The sequence below is a fragment of the Coccidioides immitis genome (genome assembly GCF_000149335.2).
Source record: "Coccidioides immitis RS genomic scaffold supercont3.2, whole genome shotgun sequence".
NCBI lineage: Eukaryota > Fungi > Ascomycota > Eurotiomycetes > Onygenales > Onygenaceae > Coccidioides > Coccidioides immitis.
The window spans coordinates 570,336-586,952 of NW_004504309.1; the positions used below are offsets into that span (position 1 = coordinate 570,336).

Below are 16,617 nucleotides of genomic sequence, written 5' to 3' on the forward strand. Positions count from 1 at the left end.
AGGGACTTCAACTTTATTCATTTACATATTTTTTTTTGTGAGAAGCGCTCGCATTACTCGAGAAGTGAATTCCAGGAGTATCCTGTGTTGCATACCGATATCGGGCTCGTCACCAGATCTTCGCTTTGAGGTTTCAAGCAGTGTTCACTTTTCTCTGTCTCGGTTTTCTGGAGACTGCTGAGCATTCCAGGAGCCCTCTCATCTCGCCAGATTGTTCTTGACGCTCAGCGGGCCTAGTGTCCAACGGCTAGTATTGGATCATAGTCTGAATTGGTATGTGATATTGCCGTCGCTTGCCTTTCTATCCACTCAGCATTATGGTGAGGTAGTGGCTGATTCTGGGTATACTTTACTAGATTTTACACTAGCCGTGCTTGTGACCTGCACCCCTTCGACTGATATGGATCAAGCAACATTTGATCTGTCTGCTTCACCCACCCAGGCATTCATAGCACCTGATATGCACCTTTTGGATGGCAGCAATAAACCTGAGCAGCTGTCCCTTGATAAGTAAGTCAGAGCCTTTTACTATAAGCATCGCTTTCTGATTCTTACTTGTGCATCCATTTAGGACTGTGGAGGAAGCTTCAAGCATCAAGCAGGATTTTCAACTGGAGTCAGACACAAAGCATTCGCATTTTGACGTTGCATTTGACGAAATATTGAGTTCACACCTGGGATTTGGTCACAACAACGGTATTGTTAATATGAATGAAATTTCACTTTAATTTAACGATGCTAATTTGTTCTGTGAAAGGTATTATGGATGACATAGGTCATCGTGATAGTCTTGAAAGCATCCCTGAGCCATCTTATATGGACTTCGAGCAGTATGTGCACAGTGATGCGGCTCAAAACAGGGCTTTTCTGCATAACTCTAGTTCCTCCGGATGTGGAACACTTGGTGATGCATGGGCTTGTCATTCAACTACCGTAACGCCTCTAGATCCTACTGTGCAGGACCCTGAAGTTCTGTCATGTTTCGGGAATACCCAAAAAATAGAGGCCGACACCAGTGATAGTGGGCCGCAAGCTGTCTCCCATACTGCTGTTGATGTCCCGGCCACAGAATTGATGGATACAAGTGAGACTTCCTATGACATTAATTTGGGCAACCTTCATAGCTCAAGCTAATAATACCTTATCAACATTAGGCACCGCCAGCACACAGGCTATCACGGAGGGCCAGGTCGCCGATACCCCAGACACAGAAGGAACTGGAATCCTGCTGAGGTTTAAGTCTGCCGCCGAGGCGAATGCATATGCACCACAAAAGTGGCCAACGCCCCTTAATGATCCCACTATCCCGCAATCTCAGGAAGGCCGTGAAGCGATTGTCCGGGAACTCATGGAAGCGATGTACTGCCTCACAGAATCAAAGGACAATGATGGAATGGTCAGACCTTGGAGAGAAGGTCGATATAGCCACCACCGTGTGGAAATCTCGTGCTGGAATGTCTTGGTAAGGCCTCTTGTGGTAAACATTTTCTATGTTGGGCCACCTTTAACATTGTTTCAGGAGGCATGCGTTGAGCGTCATGAAACTGGGCCCCTTCGGTACTTGTGGGACAACAAGGATAACAGCCGACCCGACAGCATTGCAACGTTTGAAGAACGGATAGCGATCATTACCAAGATCCTAAAAGTAGGCAAAATGTCATCCAATAATGAATTCAATTTTCTAACGAATAACACATAGGAACGCAAGACGATATGCAAGCGGCTAATTGATGTGCCTTTCTTCCTCAATTTTATCGACGACCCCGGATATCAAGCGAATGTAAGACACGTCTCCACAGCTTCAGGACGTTGCTAACCCTTAACCAGAGAGTAGAACAAAACAAGGGACTAAATGCGAAGAAGGGGATGGTGATCAAGGCTGGCAAAAGCGCGTTGGAAAAAGAAGAAAGGGAGACCGGCAAAGCTTTACTCCCTGCTCCCAAAGGACGACACAAGAAGAGCAACTCTTCTGCTACTGAGCCCCTGACTCCCCCTGAGCTTTCTCGGCCGGTAAAACGGCAAAAGAGGGCATCCGTGAGAACCCCATCTCTTGCAAATGTCTCTACAGGTGTTGCTACAAACGTTCCCCTTGATCCATATCTCAACAATCCTCTTCCAGGTCTGAAACTGGAGACTCCTTCGAGTTCGACAAGCAGCGCCTTCGGATATACGCAAGCAAGTAATCGTTCCACTATGCAGTTTAGCACATCTATCAAAGCAGATCCTCATGTTGATATTCTTCAGTTCAACGACAACAGCCATGCCACTCATTGTAATGAATACGGCGTTGGACTATCTCGAGTAATGGCGACTTACAGACCAAGCGCCTATGCTACTCCTATCTCCGACCTCTCGCAAAGTTCAAGTCCATCGGTTAACAACCTCAGAGCTCAAGGGAATCATGCTTTTGGTGCCCATTCTGGATCTTTCCCAATGCAGGGGATTCAACCACCACACTTCATAACTGTGGGAGCTCAAACACCTCATGTTTCAACATGTAATATTCAGACATATCACAGCTCAGTCGTCCCGACCTCGAACATTCAAAAAAGTCTCATTCACCAACAGGGGATTCATTCTTCCAACTTTCCAACTCCAGCAATTCAGGTCCCCAATGCTTCAGTATCTGAGTTCGCCAATCAGGTCGGCGTTCTGTCAGAACCCAGTTTTCAGCAACAAGCTCCGCTTCCAATGCCCCATGACTATCATTTTCCCACTTTATGTGACCTGCAAGACGCTCAAAGCTTTGGATTTGCTGAACCACTACAGGTTCCAACTACGACTAGACCCTAAGCGGAACGACATCCGCAACCTCACATTCTGCATATTCCTACAACGCTCTTTCTGATGACACGAATTCGGAATTCCATGAGGCTACCTAATCCGGGCAACATAGTTCATCACTGAAAGATTTGGGTCGAATTTGCAGTACATTGGGCCTTCTTATGACGTTTACGACCAAGCACAGTCGTATTGGAGCAGTGTTGTGCAAGAAGAAAAGGTTCCGAGCTTCATATGAACCTACCTTTGCTGATCTTCTAACATTGTCTTGACTTACTGCTACTACTTTTTCCTGCTTTTACAGATGAAGATCCTGATTTCCTTTATAACTTTGCATGATTTTTGATGATCCTTGATGATTGATGAACTGATGATTTTGATGACAATGATAGCGTGTTTGTAACAACAGCTTCATGATTGCTATGATCTTTGATGACTGATGATTTGATGACGACAATGATGATGATGGCGATGACATGGTCATAACAGTTGATTGATTGTTATGACTTGTGATGTTTCTATGAAGTTACTTATGCATTATATTTGTTTCATGATGTTTCTTACACTTTGTGCTATCCCAGAATGGCTTTAAGAGGAACAACTTGATTAGAATTTCATACTATTCTGCTTTTTTCACTGGTATTAAACAGAATTGGGTATTGGGCTCTAGATCTATACAAGTAATCCAAGAATTATATTGCAGAAGCCTGAATCCCGTATTTCTCGTATGGGAAAACCTCCAAGCTCTGGAGAAGCTGACCCCAGCCGTCTCCGATGAGTCCAGGCTTGCCTGCTCCAACAGCCCTCCATGGCTCAGTCCCAATAACACCATTAATAACTCCATCGATGGAATCGAGATCCTTATGTTCACCTGTCGAGCCGGCTAGGACCTCTTCTATCCTTTCGCTGTATTCCTTCAGCAGGCCTTCATGCGGACACCAAACAACTCTCATTCCAGCCCTCCTCCCAGCCTCAACACCAGGCACGCTATCTTCGAAAACAAGGCACTCTTCTGGCTTGATCTCAGGCTCTCCACATCCGCTCTCGCGAAGCTCCTTATTTATGACTTCTAGGGCTAGCAAATAGATATCGGGTCTAGGCTTCCCACGCCCGTGGCCGATTCTAGGGTCGTCTCCAAGGATAACTCTAGAAGATGGGAACTGAGAGAATAGTTCGTCTAAATGAGCTGTTTTAAGCGTGTAATTCCTACTGTGGGAGGATGTTGCGAGGGCAATGTGTACTGGATGTTTTGTGTTGGCGGTTTTTGCCAGAGTTTTCACAAGGTCTAAAGCCCCCGGGAGAGGTTCGGTGGTAGGAAAATGTTGGAGTTGAAGAGCTGAGAGTTTAGTAATGTATTCAGCATGGGAGATGGGGAGCCCAGCCCATTCATGGAATATATTGGCGGCCTAGATGACATGATGAGTTAACACGAGTACCTACGGGGCTTGAGAGGATGGGATCCAGAGTTACCTCAGGCATAGGCCGACCTTGCAATTGCGCCTTTATGGACCAAGGTAGTGATGGTTTGCCGTATTCGTGTAAAATCTTGTTCACGACCAAGGTGTAGAGGTCCTCTGAATTGATCAGAAGGCCGTCCATGTCAAATAGACAGGCCCGAATGGGCGGGAGACTAAAGATATGTACAAGTTAGCTCATAGACAGGAACAAAACTAGGATAGAAAAATAAGTAACTTTTTTCCCAATTAATGCTGCATCCTTACCCTTGAGATTCCATTGTGATGGTTGACATGAGACTCTTGTTTGAATTGTCTACCTGGAACGAAATAAGAACTCGACAAGATGGCCCCGCACCAGTGGGGGAATTTAAAGTTCCGCCAGGCCCTTTTTTTAGTCAATTCAGATTTACTACTCCGTAGTTAAGGGAAAGTCTGCCGAGACCCTCCCTCAACAACTTTGTTCCTGGAGTGCACAAACAACCTGCACCGACTTGCGCCCGACAGCGAAAATGTCGAGTTCAGCAAAGAAACCACAAGTCGCAAATGAAGATAGTGACGATGATGAAAATGACGTTTTCCATGACGCCCGATTTCCCCGCGATGAAGAAGCTGTATGTTATGGCAAATCAGTCCCAGTCCAAGGGACTAATCAAGCTTATAAAAACCATCGTTTATACAAACAGCTGACGGGAATAATCTGTAGCAACTGCTCTCGCAATCTAATACCCAAAAGTCTGAAGCCAACAAGCTCTTCTCCTCCGCCTGTTATTCCGACGCCATAGTCACCTACGATCGCGCTCTCTCCCTTTGCCCGAACTACCTTGATTACGAAGTTGCCGTTTTACGAAGCAACATCGCTGCATGTCACCTGAAGCTTGAAGACTGGAAGGCAGCTATTGATTCGGCAACTGCGAGTATAGAGTGTTTGGACCGAGTGCTCCCCTCTTTGTCCACGTCTGCAGCTACAGGCGAAAGAGATAAATCAAACGAGCCTGCCCAGCCACGGGATGATGCAAACGCTGTGGTAGAAATTGGGGATGGTGATGAGGAGGACGAAGCCGAGCAATTAAGGAAATTGAACGAAAGCGACGCGAAGAGAGCAGATGTCAAACGAATCCGCGCCAAAGCACTGATGAGAAGAGCCAGGGCGAAGCTGGAACTGGGTGGATGGGCAAACTTGCAGGGAGCGGAGACAGATTATAAGGAGTTGTTGGAGCTGAGAGTGTTGCCGAAGAACGATGAGCTGGGTGTAATGAAAACGCTGAGAGACCTGCCCGCAAGGATCAATGTTGCGAGGGAAAAGGAGATTGGAGATATGATGGGAAAATTGAAAGATGTATGTTGAAACCTCTTCCCTGTTTCCTAACCACATTTGCGGCCAGGATGTGAACTGACTGGACATTCAAGCTTGGTAATGGTATTCTAAAACCGTTCGGACTATCGACAGATAACTTCAAATTTGTCAAGGACGAGAGTACAGGAGGCTACAATATCGCCTTTGAGAAGTGACCTTCTCCCGGGATTGAGTAAACATATGTACAGAGTACTTTCACCACAGATAATCCTCACTTTTAACACCGCAGATATCAGAGAGATCGGGCTTCCCAACTGGCCCTGCGACGCATCCCTTTAGTCCCAGTTTGGAAAGTTTCCGTGAGCCACATAAGAGTCCTTCGAAGCTTCAAAACTCCCATTGAGAAAACGAAACAATCCTGCTAGATCATGGCTCGATCCTGCCTGTCGATCAGCACTCAAGGGAACTCCAAGTTATGTCATGCTGTTTCGTGTGCGCGTTGTCCGTGCTTTATGGCATCGGCGGTGTCGGCAATCCCAAACTCCGTGACGCCGATGGTGTTCCAAAATGTGGAATCCTCATTGGCTGCTTGCAAAGATATCGGAGCTCACTTGCTTAGTCATCCCGACACTCGAGGCTCGCTTTCCTCCCGTTTGATCTATCCCTGAAGCCACCATAAAATTTGCGGGCCGTGCTGACCGTCAAGAACGCCAGTCGCTATGTTGGAGAAGGGAGCAGCATGGTGTCGGAGTCATATCTGGAAACGCAACTCGGGCTGGAACAATTCATGATTGATAGCGAAGCTGAAAATGCTTGGCCCACGGAGAAGATATATTCTTGCTCCCGAGTTAAAGATTCAAACCGGGCCGGACCGCCTGGAGATACTCCGTACATTGTATTGAGAATCTTGCAAAAGATGAGTTCTTTTTATTGAAAGCTATTTATTTTGATATTTTTCTTCTCTTTTGTTATTTTATATAACGCGGAGAAGACTATTTAGCTCTTGATTCTATCCTTACCTATACTCCTCTTCAGCTATCCCAAGAGTTCTGGAAGCAGTGATCCCTTTAGCGAAGCGAAACGGAAATCGTCTTTTCCCCTCTTGGGATAAGACTACAGAATAAATTACAATTATAACGTTCTTTTGTGCTAAGAACTTTTTATGAGAAACTTGTTGATAATTCAGTTGCATGATGTTAACTCCTTCGCAGTCACCCCAAGGACAAGTACGATTTGCTACATCTCCCTCTCTTCCCCAACTTTATTTTCTTGGCCTGACATTTTTCATCTCGCGTTTAGGCTCCTGGGAAGTTGCGCGGTCCACCTTATCTTCCTAATGCAGCCGGCGTTGGCGGTGTTCCCACTGTCTCCGTGGATGTACCTATTTCCGCTGTGTTCATAGCCATATTCATTGTTGGGGCCGTTGGCCATATGCGCCTCTTCAAACTGAACCTTTCTCGAGGACATAAATTCATCCCGTCCGCTGTAACCTTCGGTTTCTGCATGGCCCGCATAGTAGCCAATATCTTGCGAATTGCTTGGGCAACACGACAGACGAACGTCAGGCTCGGCATCGCTGCCAATGTCTTTGTGGCGGCAGGCGTGCTTCTTTTGTTCATCTTGAACCTACTCTACTGTCAACGGCTACTCCGTGCAAGCCATCCTCGGCTTGGATGGTCCCGATCTATGTCGTACTTCATCAAGGCGCTATATATCATTATCGCGGCAACTCTCGTCATAGTTATTACGGCTACCGTGCAAAGTTTCTACACCCTCAACGCCGACATTCGCCGTATAGACCGCAACTTGCAGCTTTACGGCGGTAGCTATCTGACGTTTATTTCGTTCCTGCCCCTTCCGATACTTGCCTACGTCCAGCTAGCGCCACGAAAAGGTCGAGCTCAACCAGTTGAATCCTTTGGGAAAGGTAGTTGGACCGCGAAGTGCCTAATTGTAGGTACTGCAGGGGTGCTTCTCACGTTGGGCGCAGGGTTTCGCCTGGGGACAAGCGCGATGCCACCACGACCGGTCTTCCACCCGGCGTGGTATCATCATAAAGCATGCTTTTACATCTTCAATTTTGGACTGGAAGCTATCGTGGTTTATTTGTTCCTCTTAGGCCGTGTTGATCAGAGGTTTTACGTGCCGGATGGGAGCTCAAAAGTGAGGAACTATTCAGAGAAAAGGAAGGACGGCTACGCTGCAAGTTTAGGTGGGGAGAAGGTCCAAGATGAAGAGGAAGTGTCTGAATTTGCAAAAAAGCGAAACCCAGGTAAATACATTGAGGAGAAAATAATTGACGGCTGTTTAGAGCAGGAACCTGTGTGCGGTATGTCGCCGAATGGGTACTAATAGCTGTTTGAAAGATGAATTGGTGTTGAGGATAAGTCCTAGAGGTTTTTTTTCACTAATCTTTGTTGGCTCCTTGTAGTAAATCAGACAAATAGGATAAAGATAAACCATGTACAGAGCACATACATTCTTGATTGTGGCATTTGTAACAACATCATGTCCGAAGGGCTCTTGTGATGGCATTTTCCGTTGTGGTTCCTACGGCGAGCTGAAGGATCTATTATGTAACACCAGAACAGAGAGTGGCTGACTGTGACCAGCTGGGTGGTGGTGTCGCTGTGGCGCCAACCTCCCACTTCAAACAACGCTGACCCTTTCTTGGTTCCAGATCTGAAGAGAGGGTGAAGACAACCAACTCCCCTCCATAGCTGTTGCTTTTGAAACATCTCCCGCCCACCAACTCTGCCCACGCCAACAATTACTCATATTGATTCCCATTCTAAATAATATCTGTGTCTTCTTTGATACCCATTTTTCTCTTGTTGACGATTCTCCTTTGTTTTCCTCTCATAACTTGCCGACGAAGATCCAACCTGACCCACACGTTTTTTTCCCCTCAGATCGCTTCTGATTCATGTCGGACCCTACTTTCTATCAGCCAATGGATACCAAAATGGAGATTGACTCCGGCCGAACACCTGAACCCCATCACTTGTCTCTGGCGAGCGACCCTGAGTCTATACCGACCCTTGACGGATGGATCGAGAGCTTAATGAGCTGCAAGCAGCTGGCGGAGAATGATGTACAGAGGCTGTGCGATAGGGTATGCTGTTGCCGCGTCGCGGATATTTGGGTAAAATCGGGGCTTATGGTTTTTATTCTAGGCAAAGGAGGTCCTACAAGAGGAGTCGAATGTTCAGCCAGTGGTATGTGTTTCCCTGTCGCGTGACGACCTTCCATGGACCGAGCGGAGATGATGATGTTGATTTTTCTTTTCTGCAATAGAAATGTCCGGTCACTGTCTGTGGAGATATTCATGGCCAATTTCATGATCTTATGGAGCTCTTTCGGATTGGAGGCCCTAATCCCGACACAAATTATCTTTTTATGGGTGCGTTATATTCTCCAGCGTGGCTTTTGAGAGCTTTGCTAAATCTGTCAAAGGTGACTACGTCGACCGGGGCTATTATTCCGTCGAAACTGTGACCCTCCTTGTTGCCTTGAAAATCCGTTACCCCCAACGCATCACAATTCTTCGTGGAAATCATGAATCTCGACAGATTACTCAGGTGTACGGGTTTTATGACGAGTGCTTGCGGAAATATGGTAATGCGAATGTTTGGAAATACTTTACCGACCTCTTCGATTTCCTTCCTCTTACCGCCCTTATCGATAACCAAATCTTTTGCCTTCACGGAGGTCTAAGCCCGTCAATCGACACCCTTGACAATATCCGAGCTTTGGATCGTATACAGGAAGTGCCTCACGAAGGCCCCATGTGCGATCTCCTATGGAGTGACCCGGATGATAGATGTGGCTGGGGTATCTCTCCACGCGGTGCAGGCTACACGTTTGGTCAAGATATTTCAGAGGCCTTCAACCATAATAATGGACTCACTCTCGTCGCGAGAGCTCATCAGCTGGTTATGGAGGGTTATAATTGGTCCCAGGACAGAAACGTGGTAACCATATTTTCAGGTAATTTCACGGAGGATCCTTTGCCATAGTCGTTGATCTGTTGCTAATGATCTTCCCAGCTCCGAATTACTGCTACAGATGCGGAAACCAGGCGGCTATTATGGAAATTGATGAACATCTTAAGTATACTTTGTACGTGCCACTCCTTCCATGCCACTCTCTCAATAGCAAAGTCTCATAATAACCTTTTAACACGTCATAGCCTACAATTTGACCCTTGCCCTAGAGCAGGAGAACCAATGGTGTCTCGTCGCACTCCCGACTATTTCCTTTAATTCGACAGAGAGCGGATCTTTTTTGACGATTTTACAATGCCCACACAACCAGCGAACAGTAGCGGGTCCACGACTTTTATTCCTTTCGTTAACAGCATCCCTCGACGCTGTTTTGGAAAGTAAATGTGCATATGGGTTCTGCAGAGGGTAGCAAAAGCAGCGAAAATGGGAAAAGTAACTGAAAAGGGGAAAATTAGATATGCCCGCGATGTTAGATATGATAGTCGCGGCAAACTTGTTCCCATAATAAGTTGCGAGCACGAATACAGATAATACTCCGCGCAAATACTAAATTTTTTTTTTCTCTCCCTTTCATTATCGAGCCAACCATACCTCGTAGGTGAATAAATATAAGGTTCTATACATCATATGCAGTTCGACAGCATGGTTCGAGAACTCTAGGCTAACACAAACAACAGCTTTGTCGGACACTGCCCAACACGATCACCAAAGCACGGGCCAAGCGCCCACGTTGCGGTCCCACATTATAGTTCCCAATTAGGTTAGGCGCCACAATCCCCTGTTTTCATTTAAGTTTAGCGGGTGGTTACCCCTGCTTACTCATCCTCCGCATTTTACTATTTATATCACAACCGGCATACACTTGACCCCGTTAGTGCCGACCTATCTGGACATTTTGAATCGAAGCGGATTCAAGCACATAGAAATTTCAATTGAGACTGGAAAAACGAGGGTCGTTTTGGATACTGGCAAGAGATAGTTACCCATGTCCTGGCAGAATGGCAGGCAGCAAGGGCCGGCTATGGTTAATTATATGAGCACGCTTTCTTCAGCAACTTTGCGACAGTCATGTGGCCGCTCCTAATAGACACTATCTACGACTCTGGATTGATACCCAAATTTAAGTAGCAGGAGTCGATATCAGAGTAGCGGAGCCATGCTATGTTCACTTTTAGACCCCCTGGATCGAGTAGCCTGTTGGCAGGAACATCAGTTATTTTTGCCCCTTCTTGTGAAAATAGCTCGCTGTCCCTCTCCCATTGATGACTGGCACCTTACGTATCAGTGAGGGCAGCCAATCGTTGGTATGGGGGTATCTGTGATTTTCGGGTTGATTTTTCTTCATGGAATAGCGTGGCCACTTGAGATAACTGTAATTGCCTATAGGCGAACAGGGCCACAGACTTTTATGGATTATCATATCGATTCCATCCGAAGCTTTTTATTGCCATGAAGATAGTTGGGAAGATATTTCTACTAGAAACGGATGACGGGATAAAACTATGGGCCGAGCCAAAGTACTACCAAATGTGCTGGTCTGATATTGAGAAACCACTCAAAGCCAGCTTAGGCATCATGGTATCGACGCTGTTTATGGTAGTAAACACTTAACGTGCAATTTTATCAGTTTCTATTCATGATCTATATCCTAAGGTGTATTTACGGAAAACCCTGTGGTGAGAAACCCCCCCCCCCAAATGTAATCACAACGCCTATTTTACTTTTCTAACACTGACTGAGCCATCGGCCATTCCAAAATATGCAGCGATCGGTTTCTGGCCACCGACTCCACCAGTAGCCTGGGCCTGTGGTCCGGTAGGTCCGTAAAACAAGCCAACTTCCAGTACACCTGGAATTTGTTTAATCTCCTTCGCTAATGTTTCAACCTCCCAAATACCTTCCTTCGCAGAAGCAGTCTTTCCACTTTGGATGTCCGAGGAAGTAAGGAGCTGTGGGAACGGCGCGTCGATGAGGAAGAAGCTCTGGTCTGTCTTCACAGGGCCTTCTTGGGAAATTAACGATTGGCGGAGCTTGGGTTCTGGGCTTCCAAGGGCTTGGAGGGCCGTGATAACTCTGCGTGAGGCGAGAGGTGCGACTTCAATGGGTATCGAAGGCCAGGCAGTCAAAAGTCGTGGTTGGAGTTTTCGGTAGTCTGCGCCATGCGTGTCAGTGCTCCTATGAATCGATTTGGAAGGCTTGGGCGCAGTGGGATACCAGCAACAACAATGAACTCCTTTGCTTGCAGGGCAACCAATTTCTCTTGAAACAAGCACGCACCACCGCCCTTGATACAGTTCAGATCATCGTCGACTTCGTCGGAACCATCAAACGCAATATCCAGAACGGCGCCCTCTGGAAGCGCATCAAAGGCAATGGGTGTCAACCCTGCATTGACAATGAGTTGATTTGATTGGAAACCAGTGGGCACGAATGAGGTGGAGGAGGTGTCAATGCCAAGGGCTTTGATGGCCTCAACAACGTAGACGATGGTCGTACCGCTCCCAATGCCAACGAATTTGGGATTTTGAGGATAATGGTTGGCAACAGCTTCCCGCGCCGCCGCACGTTTAGCATCCTCTATAGCAGACATTTTAAGCTGAGCCGATGCGAACCGGATTTGGGAGCTTTGTTGAAAAAAAGAGAAAGCGTTACCCCGCGACAAGGTGCGCAGATAGAGTCTCACAGGCTGAATGCGGGACAGTGTCTTAACCCTGTGCAGAATCGTCATTGTGCAGGCCCTGCCGCTGAGTGGCTTACATCAGCTCAGGCCGGAAGGTTGCCGCCACAAGCAAAGTTTCACGTGAAAGCCTGACGAAGGACCGCGGTGTTGATCAACAGCCTTACGTCGATTCCAATTGGGGGAGTAGTCCGTTGAATTTTTCCGGCTTTCAGGGTGGGGGAAATACGTAGATGAATTGAACGCATATCCGAAATTGGATTCAAAGCTGCTGAGCTTTGTTGACAGCGATGTTGAGGACACGGGTGGTGCCGTGCGCTCCCCTGAATGTTGATGGCTGGATCGACCCCACATGCAGCTGCCCGGATCTTTTATGGTCCGACCCCATGTTTTCTCCAGGGCAGAGCATATATGAAGGTCGGAGCCAGCTTGTGCGGGATTATATCTAGCTCTTACGAGATTCATGGGTATAATCAGCGCTAGCGAATGACTGCAGACGTTGGTTACATGCAAAGATCCCTTCGGGGATACAATTCAAGCGTGCGACACGTCTCTATATTATACAAGTTATCTTGAACGAATAGCTCGGTTCAAAGGAAATATTGCTTTATATGGAGTAGAGGATTGTCATATTTGAAACTATTTCAAGTATGCTTCCTTACCATATGCAATTTGGCCCTGCCATATCCTCATCCCAATGCAAATTACTCCCTATGCAAAAACATTAACTTTCATGTCGTAAGCTTCATTGAATCCATGCAAAGCATAAGTCATTAATATCAGATTATATCTCCCCCAAAGCCTCCTCCAAACCTACCAAGTCCACCAAACCCGCCTTCTCCGGGCCCCGCACCTCCTCCCCGGCCTGCTCCACGCCCAAAAGGTCTCCCGTCTCCTGGGCCTACAGGATCATATCTGGCGCCTGGCGGAACTTGCGGATCAAACGGCCCACCTTGCCCGCCGGTCCCGCCAAATATAGGATCATCAAACGTCGGGTGCATCCCACCACCACCTCCCGATGGCCCTAAGTGTGGCCGGAGCGGATCATGCGGACCCAGGCCGGGAGGATACAAATCTCGGTCGCCAATGTTCAAGGGCCGACGTTCGCCACCATACGGATTGTATCCTCGAGGTGGGACATTGATCTCGTATTCATCTTCAAAGCCCGGAGGTGGAAAATCTCCGGCGGGAAGGGGACGGCGGGGCGGAGCGGCGAGTGGATCGTGGAAAGGGTATGGCTGGACGGGGGGAGGAAATCGATCATCCCGCAACGGATCTCGCGGCGGTCTTCGATCTTCAACTTCTTCCTGGCGACGCCGGGAAGCGCCGCCTGCGCCTTGGGAAGTATCTTCGTATCCCTCTTTCTGTAGGCCTGGGGCGAGTTTCTGAATAACGTTTATTCGGAAGAGTGAAATGAGGTCCTTCAAACGTTCAGGGGAGATAAACACGCGATTTAGGGTATCCAAAAGGTCCGAAGATGGAGAGATAGGTAGAGATGATAGGGAAACATAATCACGAACAAAGATGTCGAAGGAGGCTGTTCTATCGTCGCCGAGAGCGATGGCAGAAACAACGGCGTTATTTCCGAGCTGTATAACCTTCAGAATGAATTGCATGGAAGATCGGCTATGCGCGTATTGGAATGAGTAAATTTTCGTCTGATTCCACTCCTTGGGAAGCACGGCCGTAGGGGCATTTTGCTCTAGTCATATCAACGAAACATATTAGTTCACTCAATTATCGCGCTGGGTGGGAACCCTGAGGAATAAGGATATGACAATCGTCTCGACAACATACCTACTCTTCGATCTTCTCCGAGACCGATTAATCTGAAATCAACAGCAACCATGCACGCATGGCCCACGAGCGCAATCGCCTCCCACGCAGTATTCAGGTTCGGTGCATCCTTGTCAAGGCACGAGGCGGCAAGGGTCAGAACATTGGATGAATCGAGTGCTGAATCTGTAGCTCCATGAGGAGAGTCGGACGGTGTTGGAGACATGCTGGACTGCCGGTGAGGCTGTTTGTTATTAACCAGATGAAGCGAAACCCGCGAGTCTAGGAGATGCTCCGAGAAGGTGCATCGATGCCAATGACGTTTGGGCACTGTCTGGAGTTCTTGGCGTGGTTACTTTGCGGAGCCAAAGTAACTAAGGAGTAATACCACGTGATTTGCTGATTTGGCCATACCGGAAAAATGAGCTTTTCAGGCAACTGTCAGAAAATGTTTATCCAACGCGACCTGTTGAACCACAGGTTGCAAGCTTGAAACTGTAGATCAACCATATATTTACAATGCATGTATAAAGGGTCCAAAATGTATAGAATTTGGAATGTATGATGCATCAATTGAGGATTTTGAATCTGATTTGGAAGCTTTTTAATTACTAGAAACTAACTAAGTATTATACAATCATCTGCACAACCTGAATTATAATAAAGTTTTTTTTTTTTTTAAATTTTGGGAGCCTTCTCACTGGTTGAAGTCTCTGGTTCAGGGACAGGATGTAAGACCAGTGCAGAAGAATTATCAGAGTGAGCTTATTTGAGCTGTCTAATCATACTTTTAAGTAAATTAGCTTTACTGTCTCCAGTTGGAGACAGGCCTGATGCAGATATATTTGACTGCAACTAAATGAAGAGAGAAGACATAATTAGAGTGAGAGAAAAAGAGAAAGAAGTAGATGTAGTAGAGAGCAGAACAGCAGTAAATTAGTCTATCTTAATTACTGATTTACAGATGATTTCTTCTGTCTTTTGCTTTTTCTGTTATCAAATATTAAAGTTAGTTTAATTCATTCTGACATTACATCAAGTATATTAACTGCAGAAGATAAATAATTGAACTTTAAGTTCTGATGAATGTCAGTCAAGATTTTTTCAATATTCTATATATATAACTATATTAGTATGAGTTAAATGTATGATCTTCAATCAGTTTAATCTATCTTGACAGAGCAGAATGTATGCTCTATAAGCTCTTTTTATTTAACTTAAATGAACACAAGCTTTTTTAATACTGCTAAAATAGCAGCACCAACTTCAGTATTAAAGAGGGGGAGAGAGAGAGATTTGTCAGTTTGAACTGATGAAGATGCTATTTTAGCAAGCAATTTACTGAGATCAGTAGCCTGTTCTACTATACTAGCTTTTAATTCTTCTTGAAGTGTTGTGTTCTTAAGTCTGAGAAAATTATTATAGTTAGACAGTAATGCTGCCACTTTCTTCTATAGTTCTGAAGAGACAGAAGTACAGACTTTTTTATCTTCTGTATAATTAATGCAGGTCTTTATAGTTTCTTGCTTACAGAAATAAGACTTTTTAATATGTACTGTATACATAAATGTCAAACAGTGACCACAGAATGTATTACTTATTATAGTGGACTCTTCTTTAATAGCTGAGAGCTTTTGCTCTAGCTTCTTCTTTATGAATATTAGAGAGTACTTGTTCTGAGCTGCTGCCAATTTATATATTTATGGAGTCATTTTTTGCTATTTCTACATATATTGTTCTTCAGTTTGCTGCAGTTTCTTATTTCATTCTGAAATTCACCACTTATCTTAATATTGAAATAGAGAAAGAGAGATGATGAGAAATATAATAAGCTTAATAGAAGAAAAGAAAGAAAAGAAGAGAAGAAGAGAAAGATTTTGTGTGGAAAGAGATTATTATATCTAGTATGTCTGCTTGATTATTTTGAATTTTCTAATTGAAATGTGTCTATTTATACATTACTAAGTGCTAACTTATTTTGCTTAGAGCTTCTACAGCCAATTATAATGAACAATAAAGAGATATATATTGAATATAGTGAAATTCAGCTTTTGCAAGCATTGATATAACAGAGCATTGCATTGAAGTCTAGATATCAAATTCTGAAATCTATTTTGAAGCACAAACTAACAGCTAATTTTGATCTAAGAAGATATCTTTTCATGTATTCAACTAGAATCTGTATCTCTTTCAGGGCATGCAACCAGTTGTGACTGGTGCAGGTCTTTTTGAACAGACAGGCTGATTTGTTGCAGTCTCAAAATAATTCTTTATAATGTTCTGCAAAGAATTCTGATTCTTCTTGTCTGAATTGTTATTCTCTGACTTCTGCAGAGCTTGCACTGCCTGAGCTGAATATAAATTAGGTTTCCTGAGCAGCATACTGTAGTGGGGATTCTGGTACCATATTAGGACAAAGGTTGTTCCAGTCTGAGGCACAAAACCCCTCCAGCTACTATCTCTGAGCTATATAAACCACCCATAGCCCCTGCATCTCACTCAATATCTTTGCATACCTTTGTACTTTTTTATACACTCATTCTTTATTGCTAGTTTGGTTATTAGCTAGAGAATATGAAGATCTCTTGTTTATGAAGCTTGCCACTGTTTCTTATTAGAGCTGTC

The 16,617-nt window shown here is 45.4% G+C and overlaps 7 protein-coding genes across 7 annotated transcripts; 4 read left to right on the forward strand and 3 right to left on the reverse strand.

Annotated features, from left to right (window-relative positions):
* Window positions 1–400: 400 nt before the first annotated feature.
* On the forward strand, window positions 401–2,793 carry CIMG_09667 (uncharacterized protein; the record flags this gene model as incomplete). The annotated part of the gene is made up of 6 exons (XM_001240045.2): window positions 401–510; window positions 572–696; window positions 758–1,084; window positions 1,155–1,645; window positions 1,700–1,780; window positions 1,828–2,793. The coding sequence occupies 6 exons, from the start codon at window positions 401–403 to the stop codon at window positions 2,791–2,793; spliced, it is 2,100 nt and encodes a 699-aa protein (XP_001240046.2).
* Window positions 2,794–3,368: 575 nt separating this feature from the next.
* CIMG_09666 (HAD hydrolase, family IA) lies at window positions 3,369–4,543 on the reverse strand. The gene is made up of 3 exons (XM_001240044.2): window positions 4,503–4,543; window positions 4,252–4,411; window positions 3,369–4,187 (listed from the first exon to the last, which is right to left on the reverse strand). The coding sequence occupies exons 1-3, from the start codon at window positions 4,514–4,516 to the stop codon at window positions 3,474–3,476; spliced, it is 888 nt and encodes a 295-aa protein (XP_001240045.2). The 5' UTR covers window positions 4,517–4,543; the 3' UTR covers window positions 3,369–3,473.
* A 204-nt stretch (window positions 4,544–4,747) lies between these two features.
* CIMG_09665 (tetratricopeptide repeat protein 1) lies at window positions 4,748–5,747 on the forward strand (the record flags this gene model as incomplete). The annotated part of the gene is made up of 3 exons (XM_001240043.1): window positions 4,748–4,849; window positions 4,942–5,574; window positions 5,646–5,747. 3 exons carry the CDS (start codon window positions 4,748–4,750, stop codon window positions 5,745–5,747), a joined length of 837 nt encoding a protein of 278 aa, XP_001240044.1.
* A 1,216-nt stretch (window positions 5,748–6,963) lies between these two features.
* On the forward strand, window positions 6,964–7,884 carry CIMG_09664 (uncharacterized protein; the record flags this gene model as incomplete). The annotated part of the gene is made up of 1 exon (XM_001240042.2): window positions 6,964–7,884. One exon carries the CDS (start codon window positions 6,964–6,966, stop codon window positions 7,882–7,884), a length of 921 nt encoding a protein of 306 aa, XP_001240043.2.
* Window positions 7,885–8,272: 388 nt separating this feature from the next.
* On the forward strand, window positions 8,273–10,111 carry CIMG_09663 (serine/threonine-protein phosphatase PP2A catalytic subunit). The gene is made up of 6 exons (XM_001240041.2): window positions 8,273–8,647; window positions 8,709–8,750; window positions 8,830–8,935; window positions 8,989–9,522; window positions 9,582–9,654; window positions 9,725–10,111. Exons 1-6 carry the CDS (start codon window positions 8,459–8,461, stop codon window positions 9,795–9,797), a joined length of 1,017 nt encoding a protein of 338 aa, XP_001240042.2. The 5' UTR covers window positions 8,273–8,458; the 3' UTR covers window positions 9,798–10,111.
* Window positions 10,112–11,152: 1,041 nt separating this feature from the next.
* CIMG_09662 (ribose 5-phosphate isomerase A) lies at window positions 11,153–12,532 on the reverse strand. Its single transcript, XM_001240040.2, has 2 exons — window positions 11,754–12,532; window positions 11,153–11,691 (listed from the first exon to the last, which is right to left on the reverse strand). Exons 1-2 carry the CDS (start codon window positions 12,265–12,267, stop codon window positions 11,252–11,254), a joined length of 954 nt encoding a protein of 317 aa, XP_001240041.2. The 5' UTR covers window positions 12,268–12,532; the 3' UTR covers window positions 11,153–11,251.
* Window positions 12,533–12,749: 217 nt separating this feature from the next.
* On the reverse strand, window positions 12,750–14,271 carry CIMG_09661 (uncharacterized protein). Its single transcript, XM_001240039.2, has 2 exons — window positions 14,014–14,271; window positions 12,750–13,918 (listed from the first exon to the last, which is right to left on the reverse strand). Exons 1-2 carry the CDS (start codon window positions 14,216–14,218, stop codon window positions 12,996–12,998), a joined length of 1,128 nt encoding a protein of 375 aa, XP_001240040.2. The 5' UTR covers window positions 14,219–14,271; the 3' UTR covers window positions 12,750–12,995.
* Between the last annotated feature and the right edge of the window lie 2,346 nt (window positions 14,272–16,617).